The sequence below is a fragment of the Gobio gobio genome, assembly GCF_949357685.1.
Source record: "Gobio gobio genome assembly, chromosome: 5".
Taxonomy (NCBI): domain Eukaryota; kingdom Metazoa; phylum Chordata; class Actinopteri; order Cypriniformes; family Gobionidae; genus Gobio; species Gobio gobio.
Window position 1 is genome coordinate 15,141,486 of NC_137101.1, and position 27,297 is coordinate 15,168,782.

General features: G+C 39.7%; 1 protein-coding gene across 10 annotated transcripts in view; it reads right to left on the bottom strand.

Moving 5' to 3' along the window:
- grip1 (glutamate receptor interacting protein 1) overlaps window positions 1–27,297 on the bottom strand; it is a gene marked incomplete at its 5' end in the record, with an annotated part of 312,615 nt that overhangs the window by 171,258 nt on the left and 114,060 nt on the right. For 5 of the 10 annotated variants that reach the window (XM_079816498.1, XM_079816497.1, XM_079816495.1 and 2 more), the window contains one exon: window positions 24,445–24,577. The exons of 4 other annotated variants lie outside the window; for them this stretch is intronic. In XM_079816498.1, the coding sequence (XP_079672624.1) occupies window positions 24,445–24,577 (133 nt within the window). Of the gene's footprint in view, window positions 1–24,444; window positions 24,697–27,297 lie in introns of those variants that run through there. One more of the 10 variants, XM_079816500.1, reaches the window with a different exon arrangement.

Below are 27,297 nucleotides of genomic sequence, written 5' to 3' on the forward strand. Positions count from 1 at the left end.
CCAATTATTAGACACAAATTTGCCTATAAATATGTATGAAAACAGAGAATCACAAGAGAGCAGAGACGCTAATGGTTTTGTCTGACCCCGTGTTTCACTTGCTTCAGACCTCCCTTCAAGGATAACCCACGCAGTTTGTTGGAACATTAGCCTTTATTAGCACAAATGGGTTAATTTGACAGCCAAGTCTGTAGCATGATTTGGCTAACCTTCATTCTTTGAAAGCACATCTCATTTTCTTCCAAAAGTGAATCGTTACTCTACCCGGCTTTTAAGTGGGCTAATTAAAAACAATAGCGTCTGTTTGGTCATTCAAAGTCATTTGGCAGTAGTAGCCAGTTGGCATTTAGAAGATTTTCCTTTCAACAGAGGTACACCTGGTACTGATCTACTCGTGCACCATGTAATGTCTGTCTGTCTATCTATATCACATTCCTGCAAATACACTGATTCCAATGGATACGGTGCTTACATAGAAACCTGAAGTATGTAAGATTTTTAACCACTTAAAGTCCGCAGACCCTGTACAGGGTCCAGAATGACATCATCATGTATATACTTTAAATTTAAAATGTCTGTGGAGGAGCTCTGACCTCATATGTGGTACCATTTGAAAGCTTAGAGTCTCTACTTTCTGGAGATATTCATCACTTTTGCATTTGTTTTACACAAAGTAACGTATTTACACTAAATTACTCTGGTACTATTTCTGCCTGGATTTGGCCTACCCAAATTGAAAAGCTTCCCATACACGCATACAGTGGTCTAAGTTAAAAATGTTGGTGTCATTTTAAGGGAAACCCTTTGAAGTTACATAAAACACTGCTAAAAGTGATAAACATGTAAGTATAGGTTGTCTGAGCTGTAATGGCGTTTGCAAGTTTATTTGAAAATATGCTTTATTTTTGTAATTCTGCTAAGGTGCCACTAGTGTCGCATAAACTACATACTTCACCTTTAACTTACAGTACTACACTTTGCAGCTGTATTAATTCGATTTTTGTCAACCAGCAGTGCTAGACAGATAGTAAATATTAGTTTAATAATAAAAAATATTGGTTACATCCATACCCACTTCTGTAGGCCAAACTATGTGATGTCAGAGCCTGCATGAAATGAAAATGAGCCATGTGATTCGGAGTTCACTCAGGAGCAGTGATAGTAATTACAGATGGCTTTGACAGTCACTCAGAAATAAGAGAGAAGGAAGACTCAATGTGAATTGATTTAGAAACCGTGAGTTTCTCTGGAGGGGGAAATGGGCTCTCCAAAGACCAAACACAGAGTGAGGAGATAAGAAAGCAAAATGAGGCCACTGCCTGAGGGTCTCAGAAATCTACTGGGACAGTGAATAGAGGAAAAGAGGGGGCAGAAGAGAAGAGGGTGGCTTTCTGGTACAGCAGTCGACAATCAGTCAGAGACACTGTCAGAGAATGCATGGTCACTTTGCACAGTCAAAGCAATAGTCACTAATAACAGAGGAAAGTTGTATAAATGCATATTTTACAATCAAAGCTTTATCAAGAAGTCTGACTAATTTCTGTTTTTTTTTTACAGTTCATTTGAATTAACTGGTTCAAAAAGGTCCCAGACATCCCGGCATTAATTGTAATTCCATATGTCTCAATTCTGTTAGCTGTATCCATGTTTCTTAAATATTTTTTTGCATTTACATTATATTTACATATGCTTAATGTTATTACACTGTAAAAAAACAAAACAAAAAAAACAATTTCCTCCAGATAAAAACGTACATTGGTGTACATTTTACAAGAAAATACTATATCAGTTTTTGTCGTTTCTTTGCAATTATTTGTGAAATTTACTATTTTTGAAAATACGACACCATTTCCCCCCATGTGTAGTTATGTTTTACAGCTCAAGCTTGTCTATTGGTCAAGTCCTTAACTGAACTGAGTTATCTGCTGAACAAATGAACAAATGGTGTAAATTTCAGCAATAATTTTCCTCTCCATCTCCGTTGGATCTCCTTGTTCTCACCTATTCCCTGAAATGACCTGCAAGACATCAAGCCCTCAACGGCATGCCAGACTTCTGCTGTCGAGGATGACTTTAACTCACATCTTGATAATTGTAATTCAAATCCACAGTAAAGCCAGCCTGTCTTTTATAGTCTCTATAGACTCAACAACGCTGAGAACATAAAGATGAGATGACAAGCTCCATAATGCTTTGCATTATATTCCTCAAAGGGGGAGTCTTCTTTTTGACAGTCTGGATGAGCAGTAAAAGGCTCAGAGTATTACGTCTGAAAGAGAATGCAATATCGCGTCCTATGGAGCAAACACTGTGAGAAAAATCTCTGATGAAGGCTCTGGTAATGCTAAGTGCAAAGTCTACTCAAAAACGCTCTTTGGAGCCTTTTAAATAGAAATGAATTCGCTGTAAACAATTTCCCAACTCTCAGAAGCATCTGCACTGTACATTTTCATCTGAAAGTACAGCTCAAATCAGAGAGACCTCGTCTCAAATGCTCTGGAAACATTTTGCTTGCTGTTTAGGGTTAATTAAAAACAATGCCAGAAAAAAACTGATCTAAGATCAGCAGTTATAGCTTAAGAAATCCACAGGTAGTATTAGGTACTGCTTGCAGGTGAATGTGTTTGACCAGGCTTGAACTATAGAGGTCTGTCCTCGACTTGACCGTCCTTGAAAACTCAGTGGGACTGACCAGGCATTTAACATCATGATGCGTGTCTCCAGTGAAAATCAATGAAAGGAAATTACAACGTGCTTGCACAAAATTCTACTGCCGCAAGGACGTAGAAGTTTTTGTTCACGGTCCCAAATGCGCCTTCCCATTTGTGTTTGGTCAGCAGGAAAACGTCCTTTAACGACACTAATGATAATTAATGAAAAGATTTAAAGGCAATAAAGGTTGTCTGCGATAATTGACTTTGGTGTGGAAATTAACAATTAACTTCCTGCTCCTCGCCCCTGGCATGCACGCCAGTCTTTAACCCACCGAATGGGGCTTGTTTTCTTAACCTTAAAAAATACTCAATAAGAATTGACCAGATAAAACAACATCATTTGGGATTACCACGCAAGTAGTTAGTCAAGACAAGTGGAAATCATGGTTTTGAAGTGGCTTGGCACTGAAAGTGTAGCTTGATAAGGCTAGAGGGGAAATATACTACATTAATCTGGATATTTCCAAATGTCCACTCAAATGATACACAGGTTTTCTCCTTCCAGATCCAAAACCCTCAGGTTTTGTCAAGTTAATGTGCAGCCTTCTGCATCAACACTTGATGAACCTCGAACATAGAAAACACATTCTCTAATCCTTCTTGGCAAGACTCTCAATGACAGGATAAAATCCATTAGGAAGAACGCGAAGTGGACCAGTAGTCCTAGCAAATGCAACGTGACAGTGGGAAGAAAGAAAACAACGACAAAGTGAGGGTACTAGTTTTATTCAGACCCCCGTAGTACCATATTTCAACTGTACTGAATGCCAGTCTGTGCAAGCCTGCCAACATAGCCAACACGCTCAGTAACTCTCCGTCACCGCAATGCACCTCCAACTGCTAAGAAAAGAAATGATTGATTCTGACTTGCGCCGTTCAATAATGCAATGTAATTAATCTCTATCCCTTACAGCAATCACTACGTGCTTACTACAAGTGCTTGAGGTAGAGGCGGACTGAGTGCTCAAAACTGGCAGGAAGCACTGGCACTATTGTGGAACTGGCAGTCAATGTCACATCTCCTGCAGAAAGAGCAGAGATCATTAAGAGTCATTTTCCTGTATGCCATGAAAAGTTTCAGTCAACCTGGAACATTGGGCAAATAACACATAAAGTGAGTAGAAATACAGTCACAGCCTATAATTTGGGGAACACAGCATCCCCAAAACACTGCTGCCATCCATCAAGACCAGTTTATGAAGCCGATAGGAGACCGTTATTCCCAAATCTTGCTCGTATAGAGACCATGTTGTGGTCAATTCATCTTAATCTGCTCACATACTCACACATATTAAACTTTGCTGTGAAAGAACATCTTTACCATTTGCAATCTGGCAGATCTGAACAACCTTCGCATTGCAGACGAGACAGACTTTTTCCATCTTAAAACAGTTAGCACAACACTTGAAGTGCAATGGCTTAATTTGAGAAAAATACAAATTACAGGTGATCAACCAGGCAACAGGTTTATGCCATAAAAGCATAATGCTTTAAGAGCAGGATCCCACGTGCTGTGGCTAAAAGTAGCTGCCAGTCTGAGGCAATTTGGATAGACTCATTTTCTGGCAGTCATTCATATTTCTTCCCGCAGTCTAGAGGGTGATGCCACTCAAGTTTTCGATCAACAGAGAAATACAGTAAAGAGCTTGTGGAAAGGCAATCAATGTTACATGTTCTGAGAGAGACAGAGAGAAATAAACTTGGTTAATACAAAGTAAGCCTTCCTATAATAAAGCACTGTTTTGTAACTGCCACATAGTAAGTGGAAACGTCAATAATTGTTTTGTTTTTTTCAGTTAAAATTTCTGTTCATTTGTGTATTCTGTAGATCCGTGCATGGTGAGGTTAGTGCAAAATAGATTTTGAGAACTGGAAGTGCTTAAGAATCCCTAAAACTACAGATTAATGATGCAGGAGATGGTTCAGGCCCATTAAATCTTACAGGTATAAGCATACTCTTGAGAATCTAGAAGTGTACATCATATTTCCTCATGAGACCAGGGACGGTGGAATATTTTCCCGCAACTTTCATGTCAAGTAATGGCCCTATTACTAGGGCAATCCCCTGAAGTGACCTTGAATTTAATGGCTTGATTATGATAATAGCTCACAGATCATTTGTTGCGGATTCATTTTACCAGCCTTGAGTTTTACCCACTGTGTTACATATAATTTTGCTTTGAAAATATAGCATTTAGAGCATTTATAATGGCCTTTGGCTAGTTTAGCAATTACGATTCTTAGTGGTTCTGTTTATATATTGATATTGTTAATTATATAATTTTTTAATACAAAATTATAGTATAACATTTTTTAATGTATATAATGTTTCCATTGTTGGGGATGGCAAATCCCTTCTCTTATGATTGCACACCAGTAACAGTATTATAGAATCAGAGACAACAAAAAAAACATCCCATTTGAAGGCATGACACAAAGATCTCAATGTATTCTGAGCTCCTAAGTGCATTCTGGGTATTGTAGTCCTGCCAGCTGCATGCTTTGAGAAAGAGGCCCGTATTGAATTCCATTATGATTCATCCACCCAGGATTCAGGCTTTCATCTGCAGAACATAATTACTCTATAAACTTGTCTCCCTGGATTCATTGGCAATATGAAATATGCACAAGCTGTCAGATTTAAAAGCTCCACCATAAACATGCACTTTGCAGCCATTCACCCTTTACCTATTCAGACCGACCTCTGTCCCTTGTCTGCAAATTCATTCGAAAACCGGGACGCATCCAGGATTCACTGTGGTTCTAGGAGGAATACAAGTAGTTGATGAATGCGCACACACACTGTCCTGTTATAAAACTCACACTATTATGTAAAGAACAGTGAAGCTTCTAATTCCAATCACTTGCCATCTCATTTTGGACCAAACCCAGCTGTCTCATAAGTCTAATTTACAGCCACTCTGTCCTATGCTCACCCACAGTAGAACAGTAAGGAAGAAAAGCATAACTTTAAGACTCAACAAAAAAAATGGTCTGCTGGCCCAGGGCCAGTGTGCAAAGGTTTCGTGCCAGCTAACAGAACGTCACTTAGAAAAAAGAAAAAAGTCCTTATTGTTGAGCCCTGAACTCACTAAGCACTTCTGATAGCAGTGGCATTATACGGCGCATCTCTGAGTGCCCAGGCCACATGACAACAATGGCTTTTCAGAGTTGCACAAGAGCAAAAGGAGTTGGGGTTTTTTTACTCGCAAGTGCCAAAAGCTCCTCAAGCTTTCTCTCTTGGTTGTCCGTTAAACTCCTGCCTCTGTTAACAAAGGGATGTGATTTCCAGACGTGGAAGTGGGGACAAAGCAGCATGACCGTTGGGGACATTTTCTCAGGCAATTCTCTGCAAAAGCCAGAGCACTCACCCAAAGTGCACAAGCAATGAGATGTGCACGCACGCACGCTTCCAAGCACACCGAGCCACCAAGACGAGACAGAACTGGTGCATTAAAGGACAATGTGAAACTGCTTTGACACTGAGGGTTTGTGAATGCCAGAGAGATATAAAAACCTTGTTACCTAGCTATCTATTAGGCAGCTGCCTTCTAACCATCATGGTGACTGACAGGAACAATCTACATAGGCAAAACATATGACGTGAGTTTGATTTCAACAAGGATTTCATCAACATTATTATGCTGCTAAGCAAAGAGCATGGTACTGTACAATACTAGGCATTAAAACAGCACTATCATACTGTTTAAAGGGGTGGTCAAACACGATTTCACTTTTCTAACTTTAGCTAGTGTGTAATGTTGCTGTTTGAGCATAAACAACATCTGCAAAGTAACAACGTTCAAAATTTAAAGCAAAGGGAGATATTTGCTTTTAAAGAAATCAAATTCTAAGGACTACAGCAAACGGCCGGTAGGGACTACAGACATTCCTCCAGGGTTGGTGACATCACCAGCCCCAATATTTACATAAACCCCTCCTCCGAGAATATTAAATATGGGGGGGCGAGGCCATTTTGTATTGCTGTGGGGAAGTTGTTGTGGTATAGTTAGTAGGCTGGAGTGTTGTTGCCGCAATGCCGACGAAACGCTGTTATTTTCATCCGGATTGCAGGTCCACTTTGTTTAGCCTTCCTAGGGACGGGGGTGTGTTGCAGTGCGTTTAACATACAACGTGTGTATGAGACAGAGGGGAACACAGTCGCATTTGCAGCAGATATATGCTGGCCATCATAAATCAAAGCACGAGACAGACAGGGGTCGGAGGAGAAGACCGGAAAATGTGACGTAATGGAAAAAATTCGTCTGTATTTGCAATACACGAGCCGCGGTTCAGCTGCACGAGAAAAACGCTGCCAGTGTGAATGCACAGCGGTCGTGCGCAGCTCCCACTGCACATTTCACTGAGGAAAGCTTCCACAATCTTCGCGAGTTCAACGCAGGATTGGCACAACGGCTTGTCCTGAAAGATGGATTTAAAAACAGAAGCTCTTTACGGGCCACAACCTGTAAGTATGATTTATTTTTCGTCTATGTATTTTCCTGTAATAGTTTGTGTTGTTAATTGTACATTGTAGCAAGATAGTAAACAAATGACAACGCTGTTCTCCAAACCAGTTTGTTAAATGCTCATTCATACTTAACGTTATCCGACAAACACCTAACATTACAAACTTTTTTTAAATCTCAACAGCGAACTTAGAATTAGTGTATATTATTCTTTGATTAGAGCTTTTATGTATTGTTTATCTACATGCTTGTTTATCTACAGGCATGCTAAACATGGTTCTGTGTTTTGTGTTCGTTTTGGGTTAATAGTTCTTGCGACAGATATTTGGCCATAATCGTTCTAAAAATACAAAAGTAACGGTGCCATTCAGTAGCGATCACTATAGATCCGCAGTCTTTACTCTTGAGGACTGAACAGGTTCTGCTTGATCATCTTCACTAAAATTGTCTGGGTCTGATTCGGGCTCAAATTGGTATGGTTTTATTGACGCCATTGTTTCTAATACTACCAAAGCAAAGTCTACCGGTAAAGGTAAGGGGCGTGACGTTTCCGACAAACGTGCACTAGGCGGTTAGCGAATCACAACACACTGGGCCAGCTAACCAATCTGAGCCCATTGCATATTTTTGAGGGATCGGCTTCATAGAACCCGGAAACCATCAGACCGTTTTTACAAGGAGGGACAGAGCAGTGTAGAATAAAGGTAAAATATATGAAAAAAAAAAAAATTTTAAAAACGAAGCATGAACTCATGTTACAGTGCACTCCACAAACACAATTAAGCCTTCGAAAGAATGTATTTTACCACCCCTTTAAAGTGCAAAAAAAAAAACTACTTTAAATGAAAATGACTGATACTCTTCAAAGCTGTGACTGGCTCCAGCATCTCTGCAACCCTAGGACAAGTGGTTTGGAAGATGAAACTTTGTATTTGTTTTTACTGAGCCTCGCAATGCCTAAATCCACTTGTAGCATAACACAAATTATGATATTAGTTTAGGTGTTTCATTTTGCATTTATTTAGACTAAGAATAGCATGTCGGTTACACTTAGAGTAAGTTTTCACTTGTTAACAGTTAATTATATTAGCATTTAGACAGCATTTATTACTCTGAGGCCGTTTTCAGACCTGTAGATTGTTTGCTTTATTCCAAAACAGGGACATAATTTGTTACAATGTTGCATTTTCTTCTTGGTTCGGTTCGCTTTCAAAAGGCAAAATTTCAAGGCATACCAATATGTGTTTATGCAAGTCACATGAGTAAAAGTGCCCTTCTTATTGGTCAGAGTTCACCTGTTTACGTTCCTCTGCGTCATCCATCAAAATGGAATGACAATTTCGCTCTGTGACAGATAAATTCTACAATTTAATTCAACTATCTCATTTGGCTCTGTGCAGAGTCCAGTAAAGGTTTAGCTTCTGTACTGAATGCACAATTTATAAAAAATAATAATAATTAAAAAAAAAATATTATATATATACCTTGGCTGTGAATGTGACTCGGATCTTGTCTTGGATGTGGGTGAGAGAAAAGGAAATCAAGCACAGCTGGGAAGAGGCCGGGTATTAGGCCAGCTTGTTACCACAGTGCCACACACTGCAGCACTTTTCTGCTCAACTGAACAAAAGAACTCCAGTGCCGTTTTCCTCAGAGCTAATTTTCTCTAATGAACTCCTTGCTGATTAAAAAAGTACAGAGAGATCTTTCAAAAAAGGCCGTACCGTATAATATTATTTTGGCTGGTTGAATTGCTCACATGAACATCGAGACACAATAGCGATTGAAGTTGAAAAAAAACTTTGAAGTAATGCATCATGCTTGAGCTGCTCAGATCAGATTGAAAGCGTATTTAGCGTGTAAATGGAACACACTACAGGAATGGATATTAGCATAGCACTGCTGTGTGCCTCACCGTGATGTTATCTCAAAATCTAAAAAAAGAAAGAATACCCAAGAGATTTGCTCCCCTTGTGCTAACATGGCCCCCAGAATCGGTTTATGGACTTCTGCTAATCAATGAACCTCCTCGTGATGAAGCTTAGCAGCCGTAATGAGGGAGCAACCGTCAACTGCTTCATGTTGAACGACGTTTGCCATGCTCAGACAAAATAGCTAAAGGATTCTCATTTATTCTATGCCATGAGGGTTTGTCCTGTCAGTTACTGCAATAAATCACCTCATATCTGCAGCAAAGGCACTGAATAGTAATTGGTCAAAACATAATGAGCAAAGTTAAGAAACAGAAAGTAATTAGTAGCTACAGCGAGAAACCAAAGAGCAGTTAAAAACAAGGCCTTTTGCTCAACAACCTTGAACATAGCAAGTATATGTTGTGCTTATTCAAGAAAAAGAATTGCATTGTATCTACATGAGAGCTCATAGGCAAATAATTCTGTAATATCTGCTCTTCGGCTGTTGTGCAGAGCACCACAAACTCAAGCACAAGGAGCATAGTAACATTTAGCAAACAGTGGAACGTATGAGAGGAAGAAGTACACAGACACAAACCCCCACATGCACACACACTGGCAGGTGCGACTCTGGCACTCGCTCAACTGCAGGAACCATACACTCAGAAAAAAAGGTACAGAAGCTATCACTGGGACGGTACCCTTTAAAGGGTACATTACACACACGGTTTCTGACAATCTCATGTTAATCTTAATTACCTATAGAGTAGTATTGCAGATGCTGTGTACCAATTCTTTCTGAAAACAGCCGAGCTTGTAGACATGTAGTGGGCGGTACTAAAGAGTCACGAGCACACACACACACACACACACAATACATCATGGCATTATCTCTTGCGACTCACTATACGTCTGTGTTGTTTACATTATATGCACTTATGTGCCAATTGCCAACAAAACACTCACCGTCTGCGGTTTCGACTCTTTTCGACTTTTGACCGGGAACAAGCAAACACCCTTGCAGAACTCTGTTGCTGCTCTGGGAAAACAAACTGCATCCACTGTTCCCTTAAAGGGTTAGTTCACCCAAAAATGAAAATTCTGTCATTAATTACTTACCCTCATGTCGTTCGACACCCGTCAGACCTCCGTTCATCTTCGGAACAGAAATTAAGATATTTTAGTTGAAATCTGATGCCTCTGAAAATCCTCCATTGGCTCAATGGTACTCTACACTCTCAAGACCCTTAAAAGGTACTAAAGACGTCGTTACAAAGTCCATCTCACTACAGTGGTTCTAAAATAACTTTATGAATCGGCGACAATAGTTTTTGTGCGCAAAAAAACCCTAAATAACGACTTACATAGTGATGACGATTTCAAAACAAAGCATCATGAAGCTTCGAAGCGTTATGAATCACTGAGTCGATTCAGCGGTTTGAATCGCCAAATTTCAGCAGTTTGGCGGTTTGACACGCGATCCGAATCATCATTCGGCTCAGTGATTCATAACGCTTCAACGCTTCATGATGCTTTTTTTTTTAAATCGCCATCACTATGTAAGTCGTTATTTAGGTTTTTTTTTTAAGATTTCAACTAAAATATCTTAATTTCTGTTCCTAAGATGAACGGAGGTCTGACGGGTGTCGAACGACATGAGGGTAAGTAATTAATGACAGAATTTTCATTTTTGGGTGAACTAACCCTTTAACACTGGGTTATAAGCTGATCAAGGTTATCTTTCCCAAAACACACTTCTTTAGTGACAATGTTGATTTCGTGGTCTAAAAACAAAATAACAGCGCTGCCAATGGCTTCCGTAACCCGAACGAATCTCGTTGATGGACGTGCTCTTTTGCTTTCGCTCTGGTTGATGTGCACACACACTCATCCAGGAGAAGTGCCCATACAAGGAATTCCACCCTTTATGACGTCATACAGGGCCATACACGGAAAAAAAAAAACTTTCTGAAACCTGAAGGAGTGTATTTGGCATAGAAAAATACTCCATCAATACTCAATCCAACTCTTTAACAGTGTAAATAAGTCAGAATGCATGAAATAGCATTAGACCCCCCTTTAAAAGGGTTCTAATATCTACTACTAATATATACAATGTTGGTACCAATACGTACCTTTGAGGAACCTATTAGCACTCTTTAGCTACAAAGGAGTACCTTTTGAAAGGCTACCACCCCAGTGACAGCTTTAGTACCTGTTTTTCTGAGAGTGTGTAGTTGCTTGGGTACTTTCAAAAGATACCTTCACTGCATACAAATATGTATACTTTGCCTCTACACAGTATGGAAAAAACAATACTTAATATGAGCAGGATGTCTACAGAATTTACAGTACTGTAGGCAAATAGCTAGTTGACTTCTTGTACAGTATATGCTGAGATTCAGAAGTGTGCAACCAGTGGATACTTTGCTATCCCACGAGAACACTGAGGAGACATCGGATTTAAAAAGATGGGAAAACGTGGTGTAGAACTGTGAGCCGAATGACTTTTTATGTTAATTGCTACCAAGAAAATGGTTTAGATTACACGTTTAACAACACCCATTAAGATTTACATGATTGGTGTGTCACATGGGTCAAAAGGACAATGCAATTATGAGAGGCTCCTGTGAGTTCCTCAGAAACACCTACACTGACCCCGAAGCCTTATCTCCAATTCAATTGCACTTCTATTGCTCTTTTTCTCCTTTTCTCCATTCTTCACTCTCAGCTAAAATAAAGCTTATGAACGATTGCAGTTCTGCACTGATTAATCGTGTTAGGGATGATTTTGAGATAAATCTATGTTCTGTAAATGCAGCCTGCAACTAACATCCAACAGAACGGATAATAGACCGAAAGTGCTGATGTTGGTGTGATGCAGGGTGACACAAATGATTATACTAAAAGCAAACAATTTTATTAGGCTGTACTCATTGTTCCAATTGAACAAACGTGGTGTCCAAGACAAGATGTTTGAGAGCTCATAAATCAACATGAGAGGTCTGAAAAAAATAGCAATCAAGTGGCATTAGAAACTCGCATAAATTAGTTTAATGACCTTCAACTACACTGTAAAAATAATAAAACATTTTATTAATCAGTACTTGTGTCTCTTCCAATTAAAACACATAACATATTTCTTATACTTAAGATGCAGAATTGAATAAGTAAAAACATTTTTTTTTTTAATTCTTAGTTAAGCTCAAACCTGGATTTATGCTAATAAAAAAAAGGAAATTATCGGAAAATGTATCTTAAGCAAATTTACTTCAGTAATTTATTGTTTTAAGGATTTTGCAGTGTAATTTACATTGCACCACACTAACCACACTGTGTGGGTCACCTAAATCTGGCATCTACTTTAACAGTCCCCAAATGATGTGCTTTTTAAAACCAATAATTCAAGTGTAAGTCATTCTATTTTGACACTTATCCATACGCTGTGAGCAATCAGGGCTAAGCAGAGCTTAACACATATCTTAAGACTTCCACTGAAGCTCTTTTCAAATAACCGAAGGCAGAAGTAATAAGAAGCATTAATAAAAGATGAGAGGCGTATATAATTAAAAAAAGTCAAAATTACTGGTTTTAAAACAAGTTATTCAGATTAATTCTGCAGAGATGTACTGCCTCTGAAAGTTACTTTTAAAAGTAATGCAATATTAGGTTACTCCCTAAAAAAAACGTACCCCACACGGCTCCGGGCGGTTAATACAGGCCTTCTGAAGCAAATCGATGGGATTTCGTAAGAAAAATATCCATATTTAAAACTTTATAAAGTTAAAAAAATTTTGCTTCCGGCAGACCACCTTCCGTATTCAACTTACGGAAAAAGCATAACTGCCGCGATGTATCACTAGAAGGTTAGAGTTTTCAACTGTGAGAGGCATTACACTTTCTGCGTAAGTTGAATATGGAAAGCCGTAGAATATAGGAGTTGAAGCTTTGAGCTTCAAACTCAATGGACCCCATTCACTGCCATTATATATAGCTTCAGGATATTTATCAATATAACGCTGATTGTGTTTCATCAGAAAGAAGAAAGTCATACACACCTAGGATGGCTTGAGGGTGAGTAAATCATAAGGTAGTTTTCATCTTAAAGGTGAACTACTACTTTAATAGTTAGCATGTTACTGTTTTCATTCATTTTGAGGAATACTGAATCTGTTTTTGTGCAAGTTAGATGAGTAAACACATGCTCACATTACTACAATAACCACATTGTTTACACGCAACACCTTACTCTCTTAAAGCTACACTATGTAACTTTTCCGTCCACTAGAGGTCGCCTGTTCAAAACAAAGGCGTAGTTTGATGACGGAACGTTTGAGCGCAGAATCTTGGGACATGTGGTCTTCACCTCACAGCCGGTGGAAAACAGTCAGGATAGGACTCGGGCAGAAATCATGTTCATGGATGTGATTATTAACATTACTGTAGTATGAAGCAGAGCAGGACCGAGTGTTGTGGAGCTGAGCAAGGCAGCAGGAGCGATTGAAGAGCGGGACTGTTATTATGGCATAGTCGCCGGCGGGACTTTTATTATGACACGGACGCCGGCGCCACTTCCTCTTTTCCAGTTATGAGTGTGAGGCAACGCAACTCTGTTTATCATATTAGATATATCTGAATGTGTTGAAAAGGAAGTTATGACGTTCGCTCGGCGGCTGCTATGACACTTGTTCACACTGCAGTGAGAGTAAAGCGTTTCTGCTAAATAAACCGGAAACCGAGGGTAACGCAGATATGACGCAATCGACAGGCGACTCCCTCAAAAGCATAGCTCACACGTCCCGGTTCCCTGGTTAAAATAGCAATTTCTCACGATTTACAAATAGTTGGAAACATTTGGGATATTCTAAGTACTCAACTGAACAAAATATATAACACTGGCCTAGTGGTTTTTGGATATTTTACTGCAAAAATCTTACATAGTTCACCTTTAATCCAGATTTATCTCAGCATGTGGACAGTAGAGGTGTCAGTCAATAAATGGGAAAACAAAGTAACTTACATTACTTATTTGAAAAAGTAACATTTTGTTGTAAATTTTAGAAAGTAATGCGTTACTTTACTCATTACTTGAAAAAGTAATTTGATTACGTAACTCACATTACTTGTAATGCGTTACCTTCAACTCTGTTCGAGTGGACGGATAGAGAAATAGTTACAACCCCAAACTACAACTGTGCTGATGGATGAGATTGGTGTAATCAGGGAAACTGAGGTAGAAAGAGATGGCAATATAAGAGGAGTTTGATCAAGCGAAAGAGAGTACAAAAGTAGAAGATGGGGGAGGGGATCTATACCCAGGCATCTCGTATACATCTGAGAGGCTGCAGGCAGAGTGGACCATTAGGAGGGTCCAGAGCTTGATGATGAAAGCTGTGATAGAATGTGCACAGCCATTTCACTGAGTGCAGCATAGGATGCCACACTCATGGAACCAAGTCACATGTCCCTTACCTAACCAGAACATGGATACATTTTTTGTCATTAAATACAATATATAGTAGCACGGAAATTAAAAACAAAAGCAGCTAACCTATTTAAAATGTTCAAGAAAGCAAACTAATTCCTAATTTCATTTTGTACAAAATTCGTATTCAAAGAAAAATGCATAACAGAAAAAAAAACATTAAATGCTTTTAATAATTTAGAAAGTTCCTTTAAAACTCTAAAAAGTTCTTAAATAAGAGAGAAAATAAAATGAGGAAAAAATGAAAAAAGCCGTAAATGAGAAAAGTACTAAACGGTGCCATTTACCTTTATTATACAATTAAGGCAGTTTGTGTATCTTAACCTAAATGAGATTATGCTCATAATTAGAACCAACATAATCACAGTAAAATATGTTAAGTACTGCGGTTTTGCACAGGCGTTTTAGGGACGTTTCCGACAAAATGAGGGAGGTTGGGAAACGCATTAAGAACTGCATTAAGCAGGCAAACGAAAACTGCAACGCATCTTTGTGATGTGGGCTGTGTACAAGTGAACATTGACAAAATGGTAGTAAACAAACCACGTTTCTTAGCGTTTAATCAAAAATAATGACAAGTAGCATGTAAACAAGATTGAAGAGTTTTGCCCATGCCATGTAAACATCTTAATCCAAGTAATTCCTTTCTCTGATAATCGTGAATAATCCCTAGATGTGGCTTTAGTCCCTTTTTTCGTTTACAGGGGTTTTGCCCTCTTTTTATCAACCACCAGGCGAGTAAAGTAATCATCAATGGTTTGCATCTCATATCATTGGTTGCAGCAAGTGTGAAAATGAATTTATAGTGTTACATTTCAGCTCTATAATTCACACTTTGTAGCATATTTAATTTTTTAAAGAAAGAATATAAATATAATGACAAATATAAATATTTATAGTATGAATATGGCTCTTCCCCTCATGTAGACTTTTTTTGCAGCAAGCAGAGCTATAGAGACTTGCTGACCATAAATTGAACAATAACACTTGATAGTTTATTTGACACAATAATAGGAAGGATGAATTCTCAGTGGTCTTTGCCATCTGCAGTCGAGAGCGTCGTGATCGCTGGGGTTAAGAAGTCATTACCAGAAGAGGAGTTAATATTGCTGTTGTTTACTCTGCTTACCCGAAAATGTCAGTCTAAATGACAAATAGTGTGGTCCCCATCCAAAAAAATAAAAAGGATTCCATGACTGTAAAGGCCTGGCACATGTTTGACTCACACCGAGATGAGTGCGATACTCATGGGAAGGATGATACGGCACTGTCATTGAAAATTAATGCTTAATGCATTCCTTAATGGCTCTTACACAACACATCAGAATTTATCATGCCTTTTTGAAGCTGAAGGCTCCATCGCATGCAGAGAAAAGGGAGAGATAATAGGTTACGCTTTTGCTTTCAGCGAGGACATTTCCAGCGGGAGGATGATGTGGCCTTACAGTACACGGTGTAAGGAGGGAGTATCAAGCCCATTGTAAATGAGGCAGTGCAGTGACGTGATATGACAGCCTGAGTGTGATGGGATGGTCTGAGGTTCATGGGCAAAAAAACCCAGAAACATATACAAGGTGAGGACAAGGCATAAAAAAAAAAAAACAGGGCCCACATTTTCCAGTGCGAGTCACGTTCTTCAGCACTACCCTACAAAAACAAAGAGAAAATGACAGGGATGTGTGCTAATATGGACAAATCAGGTGGTGTAGGCTTGACAAGAGGTGTAGGCCAGACAAGAGCTCATGGAATGTACTGTATATGCCCTGCTAAAACAAGCATAAAGGGATAGTTTATCCAAAAATGAAAGTGATGCCATTATTTACGAGGACTGGAGATTTCACAAACATATTAAAAGAAAACCAAAAACATTCATAATAAAACTTTCTGGTCCGTGTACGTTCCGTTTATTCGCTTTACGATGTAATATTGAAAGTAGAATGATGAGAAAACGGCTCATTTATTCGTTTTTTTCTCCAATTTTTCAACTTTCAATTTTAAATCGAAAAACAAATGAACGCAACATGGTACACAAACCGGACTGACTTCTTCTAAATAAATATGTATTTAACTTTTTTTTTTATAAATATTTTTTTTATATATAACCTATTCTGTGCTTTATTCCAAGCCTGAAGTCTAGATAGTCATCGATTTATGTGTGGAATTCCAGACTTTTATTCATTGTGAGTCAGAGTCAGTGAGAACTGGTGAAAATAAATCATCCACGGCTGTTTTTCCCAAAAGTATAAATCTAAGCAGATTGTAGAAACTGTTGGCACTAAAAGATCTCTACGAATCACCCTGGCATGCAACGCGTTTGGGAAAAGCAGCCCTGATCGCCTGACAGCCCAGCCCTTTTATAAACTGAAACGTTCAAAACTCATTCAAGAGATCAGACTTAAAAATAACTGAATGGAAACGAGTGGCCAGGATGCTTTTGTTCTTCAAAGAATATTCAATAGTTTAATAGATTAACATTTTTAATCGCACCCTTTTGTAAGATTAATCGCACACTTATCATGAAATTAAGCATACACCATTTATCTTGTTTAAAACGTTAATTTTGACATACCTAGCTGTATCCAGCAAAGTAAATTACCTAATTTAAAGGCGATTCTCACAACACTATTTTCTGCAAGCTTTTTTAAAGGTAAATTTAGGCGTCTTTCCAAAAAAGGACGCTTGGAGACTCCAAAAGGACACCAAATAACCAATAAAAGGAGTCCATATAATTCAAAAATGCTTTAGAAAAGTCTCGGGCCATGTACCAAAACAAACTTGTAGACAATCAGCAGTAAGGCTCGTGTCTACTAATGATGGGGAAAAGAGATCGCTTAGTGCACGTCATTATTCAAAAAGACACGACACACAGGACAGAGATTGGCCAAGCGATAAGAGATTACAGATAAAAAAACTAAAGTGGAAAATGTCTGGAACAAAAGAAGGCTTACGATCAGGTAAGAAGTAGGACCCGTGTAAATATCGGATCAGCTTTCCAGCGCTGGAGAGAACTCAAGGAGCGCTAAGGCCTGCAATCGAACGCCGAGGTTGCTTTACTTCTTCGCCATAGGTGAGTAACATTAGTTTTGTTTTGTTTCACAGAACTAATATATACTGGTTTTTGCTTGAATATGCTCGTGTGTCATGTTCGCTTGTTTGTCCATTTGCAATCTTATCGTCGTTCACTCAAAGATCACTCAAAGACCCATTCATTTCCACATCCTATAAACCACTGTCTGTTTCAAGTGTCAGCTTGCAGTGTGTCCAAAAAGTAAGATAATAAACTCCTAATATATGTTTGTTTCCTTTGGTTCCTCTTTTAGTGATCGATATAACCCTCCATCTAGACAAAATTGTCATGCTCTTGCTATCGAGTTGTTCATGGGAACTGTTTGTGTTTTTGGGATGTAACGGATGACTTTTTCATTGAACATTCAACCCGTTTACCATAGTAGCACACATTGCTTTCACTTATTGATGACATCATAGCCTCGGCCGGCTGTCACAGCAGATTGTGTTGTGTACGTATGTGTGGGGAGGAGCTATCAAAATAGGGGCGAGACCCTTTTGGGGTTGGGCCGTGTTTGTTTTGGTGATTTGAAAAATCAACACCAGTTACCAGATATGGCCTACCCCGCCTTTAATGCACACCCGAGCACAGATATATATTTTTTCAGAATTCACAGTATATATTATGTGTACAATGCAACAGTAAAGATCTTTTTTACATTTAGTGACATAATGTGATGTGAAGGCCAGTGAACACACACACCGCAAAACGTAGACACACACCCCCAGAGCCCATTTTTGCTGTGCGCCTGGGGAGCGATGGGGGGTTAGGTGCCTTGTTCAAGGGCAGCTCATTCATTTCCTGCCGGTATTGAGAATCAAACCTTCGGGTTACCAGTCTGACTCTATAACCATTAGGCCATGACTGCCCCATTTACATTTTAGACAAGTCAAGTTGCGACACAGAACAGGACCACATGTTTGCACATCAATATAACGGAGCATTCTTATTGTATGACTCCTGTATGCCACCGCAATCGTCTTTACCTTGAGTGCAATCCTCATCCATCAAAACTTCACTAGCGAGACGCTATTTGGCACATCTGGCCATTCAGCGATAGATGTTTTGACATTCCGTTCAATCAGCATTTCACACAACGCGACGCGTGAGGGCTCACGCTCTTCAGAAATCACAAAATATGACAGAGGTTTAAAGCGAAACACACACTGGAATGAATAATTCGCTAAGAACGCAATTCTCTCTGCCATCTCTGATATAATCAGCCTGGTTTTCTTTACATTAGCGCTGTTTGAATGAATGTGCTTACTGGATCACTGGACTGAAACTTGACCGGAGTTTATCGGCTTAAAAGGATCTGATCGCGAACTGAGAAGCAAAATCGGGATAAAGGTTTGAATAGAATTTTCCACCTATCAGGGTTAGGCTTGCAGGTGCTTGTGCACAAATGCTCACGAATACGCAAATCATGATGTAAATTACGCAATTTCACATGCTTCAGTATTTGATTAAATTCAGATGAGATTTATTCAAGTTAAGGATTTTAAAATTAAAATCGCATGCATTAACATTGACAGCCCTAATATTACAATAAATTGTTTAGATCTTGTTCTGCTAGTGAATTACTTAAAGTGCAGAACTTATCAAAGGAGGACCATGACTAACTGTGACCTGATCCAGTGCAAGGACGAACAGTGCAAAGTGGTTAATGAAAGTGGAGGAGAATATCCAGTGATCATTAAACCAAGAGAGTCCCGTGTAACGTGCAAATAAAAACAGAAGACATAAAAGATGAATCCTGAAAGTGTGCCAAGTACTTTCATCTCATTTTATCCCAAATGAGAATGATGAGACAGTATCCTCCCGCTATTCAACAGAAGGCCTTAGGTAACTATCTCTTTTTTGGCATAATTGCTAATGCGCACTTGCATAGAGAAAAATCAGCTGACTGTGAATGGTGACTGGGGAGGAGAGATGATTGTGGAGGGACCTTTAGGCTTCATTATCACCTCCTAACTGTGAGCAGCTTGTTAAAATACCAGACTTCATCCTTCTTTAGCAACCACAGGCCTAAAACAGCTGCCGCTGCGCAGCAGACGTTCCTCATATTTCAAGAATCCCTGCCATCTTTCCAGAATGATTTTGAGAGGGTTATGGGTGGATTTCAATTTGTGTTTGCTTGAATGTGTCTTCGGAAAGCAAAATCTTGTGACACACAAATTGATAAGTGGTTGAAGGGACAGTAGACGACACTGCATTTAGATGAACAGTTATGGTTTAGCTTGTTAGATGTGAAAGAAATATTTTGTTGCTGATTATAGTTTGGACAAAAGAAAATAACATTTTATCAGAGGGAAACATTTTGTTTCACTTTACTGTCAAAATGATGATATCTGGTATGCATTTATTTTTCCTTCAGGGTTTCATGTGACCTACAAGAGGAATCTCTGCTTTGATATAAGGCAGATCCTTGATTTAAGCTCCAAGCTCCTTTGAGACATCTCTTAGAAGTGCTGCCACTTTCTTTTTGGGAGCCAAATGTATTCTGTCATAGCAGGCTTAGTGGCTGTCATGAAGAATCCAACGGAAATCTGTAAATCGCACAAGAGATATTTCCTCTTTACCAGACAAATGCAAATTGCCACTTTAGTCTATATTATAAGCAAAAATGCAATATTTTGCACATTTAGTGTCACATTGATAAAAAATTAAACTGTGCCCAGCTATTAATGTATTATCCTGGACTAGAGCACAAAAAGTCATGTTATGTATAAGGTTGACGTTATGTCTCTCAGACAAATACCACCAACAAAAAGAGAGGGTGACATTAAACAACTCAAAAGCTATTTTATTTCCGTAATGTGACATTTCATGATTTCAAACTAAATAAAACAAATGGGAGTGAAGGAATTTAGCATTTGACCAATTATGAATCCTGAAAGATATATAGCAGGAAGGGGTTGAAGCGGGTTGGAGATGTCAGATAAAAAGCAAAGTCACTTCAGAGGCACATCAAGTTATGTATGAGGAAATATTACTAAAACATATTTCTTTGTACGGTTTGACGACTGGCGCTACGATGATTTGCATTTTAAACTGCAGTGAGACTTGAGTCTACTCCTGTGATCAGGAGAAAACAAATACGCAAAATGGACGCTGTGCATTAGGTTTCTGGGAACCTCACAGCAGGGAAAGGCCACTTGCCCTGAGCTAAAAGAAGGCAACTAATGTTTCATTTAGGGAGTCTCTTTACAAGAAAAATAGTCTGCATTTAAAACAGTATTTTATATACCAATATGCTCAAGAAGTTACCGGTTTGCAGAGGAAAGGGGTTTGCAAGTTTTGCTTGATCTTGCTGAAAGCCGTTTGTAAGTAACTAAATAAAGGAGTACAAATTTCAATTTCACACAAAGCTGCAAATGGAGAAACTATAATGGAATGAGGGTTTGAACTCTCAATGACTACGTTCATAGTCAGTCTTTCAGATTGACAACCATATTTACTAACGCGTGACCTTCGAATAAGACCAGCTTAATGGGTTAGTTCACCCAAAAATGAAAATTCTGTCATTAATTACTCACCCTCATGTCGTTCCAAAGCTGTAAGACCTTAATTCATCTTCGGAAAACAAATTAAGATATTTTTGATGAAATCTGAAAGCTTTCTGACCCCACATAGACAGCAACACAAAAACCATTTCATAGCCCAGAAAGGTAGTAAAGACATTGTTAAAATAGTCCACATGTCTAGAGTGGTACAATAACAATTCAATAATACAATACTTTTCTTGTGCAAAAAAACTAACAAAAATGACTTTATTTAACAATATCTTCTCTCCCGTTTACTCTTTTTTACACTATTCACGTTGTTGGGCTATTCACACATTGCAGCGCTTCCTAGTTCTACGGCAGAACGCCAGCTCACTATTGGCTGAGCACCACATGCATGCATTATGGGGTCAGAAAGCTCTCGGATTTCATCAAAAATATCTTAGGCCACATCCACACAAAGCCAGAGCGTTCCCGATCCAATTTTTTTTTTCCTTGTTCAAAAAAAAAAAATTCCCTTAACGGCGTCTTCTCAAGAAATATCTGCGTACACACAAAACCACTGAAATCGACTCAAAATGATGTAGTATACATGCCAGACCAGTATGTGGCGCTGCAGTTCTGCCACAGAGATACACTAAAAACAGAAAAGACTTGAGCATGCGCATGCGGTATCTTGACTAGGGACAAAGTTTTACAAAATATACAGATTGGCAGTACACGTAAATGCAAGGGTGTCGTTTTCAGATTTATTCATTCTGGGATCCAGTGAAGATGAACGAAGGCCTTACGGGTTTTCATTTTTGGGTGAACTAACCCTTTAAGGTTCTGCATGTTACAGATTAGCCAATCTAACTCTTGAAATGTGAATAAGCGAATGTAAAAGAAGTCAGTTTGGTTTGATAGCCAAACTATGTGTGAACGCAACCGCATCTGTGAAATGCAACCGTAGCCATATTTCCACTGCAAATAAATGAAACAACATTACATTGGGTCACCTCCACCAGAACGTCCTACAGTCCCTGAATGCATCGAGCAAACATATTCTATCTTTCCACTACTCTTTGTTATGGTGATATGGTCCATTTATCAGAACATAGTCCTCCCCCAAAGTGTGGGCCCTGCAGTGAGGCCAGCGGTATAAAACTGAAGTGTATCATAGAAGGAATGACAGCAGGCCACACAGGGGAGAATTTGATAAATGAACGAGACTGGACACACTAAAACCTGACCGTGAATTATACATGAGGAGCAGAAACGGTGAAGAGAAGCAAGAGTGAGGCGAAACAAGGTACCCAGGCAAATCGAAGGGGGACGCGGTTGGGCTCTGGGAGCACACGCGTGACATTTCCAGGGTTTTGCTATGGGTTAATTAGCAGTTGATCCCTTTGTGCACGCCAAGCTGCTGTTATGTTTTAAAAGCAGCATTGCTAGCTCAAAGATTACATTTAACACACACCTGATGCATTAAACTAAACTGAAAATGTAAGTGGCATCTCTACATTCTACTAACCTAAAAATATTACAAATGGCATTTATTCCTTTACTTCCTCTGAATGACTCAGTCAGACTCCAGCTGGGCCAATTAGGTGTCTAATTCTATGTTTCGTACTGAGTGCTTTGCTACTGCATATCAAAGTGAATACCTGACATTAAAAATAACGCTTGAAAGAAAGAAGCCATTAAGGGTTGCAGCATTCAGCTGACATCACAATCATCACAACTCGCTGATCAAAAACGAATTATTTTCATTAACGTCTCCCCACAAAGAGAAACCAAAGCAAACGTAGGAATAAAACATGGCTTCAGTCGCACAATTAATTCCACCAGTCATCCTCAATTCAAGCTAGCAACGTCTGAGAACACCACAGCTCAGGTTTAAATTCTCAAACATGTTGTTCGTGCAAATCAGCGCTTTCATGCGTGGTGGTGATGACTACATCACTATTGCTAATGGTGATGAGTAAGTATCTTGGGCATTGCTTTGTCTGACTAACATGCCTCCACTGATTCAGCACTGCACAAATTCCTGACACACAATGCAAAACTGAAGCCGTACCTATGAAACTACACTTAAACATACACATTTTTCTAGCATGGTGACTTTCCATTCACTTCTATTGTTTTTATGCTAAGCTAATGATGTTTCTATCCCCTAATTCAACCACTAAATACAGAAATCTTGTGTCATTATTTAGTTTATTAACCCATTTGGTGGTCCTTGCCTGGTGATATCAGGTTATACTATCCTTGTTGAGACATTTTGGTCCCTTCAATGTAGACAAACCCAAACACACACACATTGAATCAAGGTTTAGGCAACGTTAGCATACTGTAGAAACATAGACACTCTCTCAATTTTGAATCCTGATCATCTTCCTTTGATTACTTCAAAGCTTTCATACAAAGTGCATATAAAATCTATATTTTACATCTACTTTTTTTAACTAAACAATAATACAAAAAGACAATACAACAACAAAGCATTGCTAACACCTGAATTCAACCACTCTTAGTCTGTCCGTCTTTCACCAGGAGAGCTGTGGAATGAGGATTACAGGACTCCCGGCTCCTCTCTTCCCTGTCATTACCAATGCTGCCCCCGGGGCATCTCATGAAGGGGAACCTGCCTTTTGTATACAGGGAAACTCTGAAACAACTTTAATTGAAACAAAGGGTAGCTTGCTGCAAGAAGAACCCCAACAGAATTCATACAATTCATTATATACAAAGGCAGAACAAAGGTTTGGAAAGCCGCTAGTCAGGGGTGTTTTTGAAACCTAGCACTACAGCTACCTGAGACCGCTATGCTGTTGAAAACGAAGCCCCGTTACACAAACACAGGCACACACTCGAACTTCTCACCTGCGATTAAAGGGGAGTGTGCTATCCAAACACAGCAAGTAGCACTCAAACAGCTGCAGCTCAGCAATGTACACCAGTATGGCCATAAATGTCCACTCTAGTGCACATTTAACGGCCAACACAGCATTAAACACACTCTAAATCAATAGAAACAAATGGTGACCGACTGAAGCCATCCATCAGACAAGGGTAGTGGGGTGAAAACACACCCATACCCTTATAAACACACTTGCACTGCAAGCAAAAGTCCCTCCAGGAGTTTACGGTCCGCAGATAAACCATTCATTCATCCCTCAAAGCTGAGTTGCTCATGATGTCTGCCCTAGGCTAGTGATTTATGCAATAGTAAAACAATGACAGATACCCAAGCTCTAATCCGCCCCCCTTTCTCCTTCCCTTCCCAGCAAGCTAGCGAGATCACTTACGGTGCAGGTGCTCAGAAGCATAGTAATAGACGTCCTCATAACCCTCATGATAATCCTCTTCCGGACGGTACTTTTTGCCCTTTCGTCTCCTGGACCTCCGGATCTGCTTGACAAAGCCAAAAAAGCGATCCATGCCTGCCCAGCGCGTGCAGCCCCACTGACACAGGCGCAGACCGCTGCACTCAGCCAGCGTGTGAAGGTGTGCGTTCTGTTTCACAAAGAGCACGGCTCAGAGAGATCTCCGAAAGAGAGAAAGAGCGAGACAGAGGCGGAGAAGGAGAGGGAGAGAAGGAGGGGTAGGGAGTTGCAGGGGGGGGAAGCGACAGATCGCAGTCAGCTGGAAGAGATGGGTCAAATATCAGTCTTCTGTGGTGCACTGTTCTCCTTTAAGAAAACTGTGCGTGGATGGGTCCTCAGCCATACAGCTGAATGGGTCTTTGTGCATGCGCGCACGCACATGTAGGTAGGGAAGAGTGTGCACACTGCACAGCGTAGGAACAAAAGAGAGAGAGCGACAAAAAGATTAGAAGGGCGGGGGTAACACACAGGGAAGTGAGAAAGACACAAAGTTCAAAGGAACCGGCAGCAAAGCGAGGAATCCTTGTCTCATTCCAGAGTGGGACCGGGGCAGGGAGTTTGTCTGCTTTTAAAATAAGCACGAGGGTTTATCATCGTAAGAATGGCAAGCAAAGCAGTGGGGTGTGGATAGTAACCCTCAAGGGTCTCTTTGGCGATTACATTGCTAGACAAATGGCAAAGCGATAATTCCACTAGATAGAAGGGGCACTGTGGTCATGTGTAGCCGGCGTGGCACTGACAAAAAGCTGAGAGGATTACAGCAATCTCCAATTCACCGCCAACACCAGACGATCCAGCCGGTGCTGCCTGGATCAGTGACTAATAGCATTAATGGGGCTAGAGGACTTGTTAATTGAGCTGTTTGCCAACAATGACACCCAAGCGTGTGTCAGTAACCCATTCATTCAGAAGGGGTGTGTGCCATGTCACCCCAGGGTGATAACAGAACTCCCGAGAGACTCCCGAGACCTGATTCCTATTGTGCTGATGTCATTCTACCTCTTTGACATAGGGTTAAATGGTCAATGTCTGTTCTAACCTCCCTGTACTTTTCTTCTCAGCACTGTAGATGGAAAATCACGTCAAAAACACCCTGTGATTCTTCACCTTGTGGAATCATCCATTTTTCTATTGCCAATTCTCACTGTGACCGGATGGCTGAGATAGATCATCATGGTCTAAAACATATCCCTAAATAAATAAAAATTAAATAAAAACCCTTCACAGAGGGCTCGCTTGTCACATGCAAGTGTCTTTTTTCGTGGTGTCGAGCTTTTTCTTTTGTGCAACACAGCAAGGGGGGTTTTCTTTGTCTAAGGTTTGTCACACGCACAAGCACATAAGAGGTTAAATCTCACCCCGTTGGATCACTCCTTTTCTTATGTTGTGATTTCCATTTAGCAGCCAATTTTTCACACGTTAAGGATGACATATGCATTATTTGGCTTGTCTCTGAGGTTTTGGAAGGAGGGAGAGAAAGGAGAAAAAGAGGGCCATCATCCAGCGGTAAACACATGGTCTAGACATATCAAGTATCAGTACAGGAGACATTCCCATTGAGTTCCCATTATTGAGTTCCCCTGTTACTTTTCTATTGCCATTCTCAGAAAAAAAAAATTTTATTTAGAGATCGGCTGGACAGGAATCGGCCGATTTTGCGCATGATCGGACATGATCGGAGTCCCAAAAAGTCCCAATAATTTTACTTGTTTCCTGCGCACACCAAAAGCACATGCAACACTGATTAATATAAGTGGAAAACACGGATGGAATCCAGTCATAAAAACTAAATTTACTGTGTAACGCAGAATTTGTCCAATTTTGGATGAATAAATCAAAAGTACATCAGTACACCTAAATCACATCGTGATATACTGTCTGTGAATATTAAAACGCAAGAAGACTATTTGAATATAAATCCTACATGTTCTGTTAGTTTATGTGTGAATGAATGAATGGCACAGACACACAGTTTCATTTCCCACACAAAAAAATACAAATAAAACAAATTTCATATGGCCCTAAATTCTCAAACAGCTTATGAGTTGCAAGTACCAAAATGAGTGGCTTACTGCGTTTAAACAGTAGCCTGACAAGCCAGACCCACATCAAGATGTTGGGTCTGGGAACTCACCATTGGCAGGGCTCAATCCGAGGGGCGGGATAAACGGTTGTCTTTCAAATTCCCTCTGCACGCAACAGGAAAGCGCTACAACCAACCAGAGCACAGAAGAAGGTGAAGCCGAGCTAGTTGATAGATTAAACTTTCGCCATATCCGGTCGGCAAAACTCCGAACACATCTTCCTTTCTTAAGAATGACTTCGGTGCCGTTCTTTTCTCAAAGAAAAGCTTAACTCCAAGTCTTCCAAAGCCAATTCGAAAGGCCGCTGTTCGCCAGCTTCTTTGTTTACAATTAGCACGCGGAAATGTCGCAACTCTGCCGTCATTATGTTAAGCCCGCCCACCGACTCTATACACGATGTGACTGGCCTGACCAGAGTTTGGTTTTTCCAGCTTGCAAGCCAACGGAGAGTTGCTAGACTACCCAGGCTGCAAATTACACTTGCTGCCGCTAGGGTGCGTCTAGATTTCTAGGCTACTTAAACAGTCAAATACACACAAAATTATGACAGAATGCCTTTCTTGACGAGTATTCAGTTAAAGAAAATCACTCTCTGCTCTTGACTAAATAACTTTTGTAACTAAACTTTATTCTGTATTTAATTTTCAAAATAAAGACTATCCGGCTGTAAATTGTCTTTTTGTTTTTTATA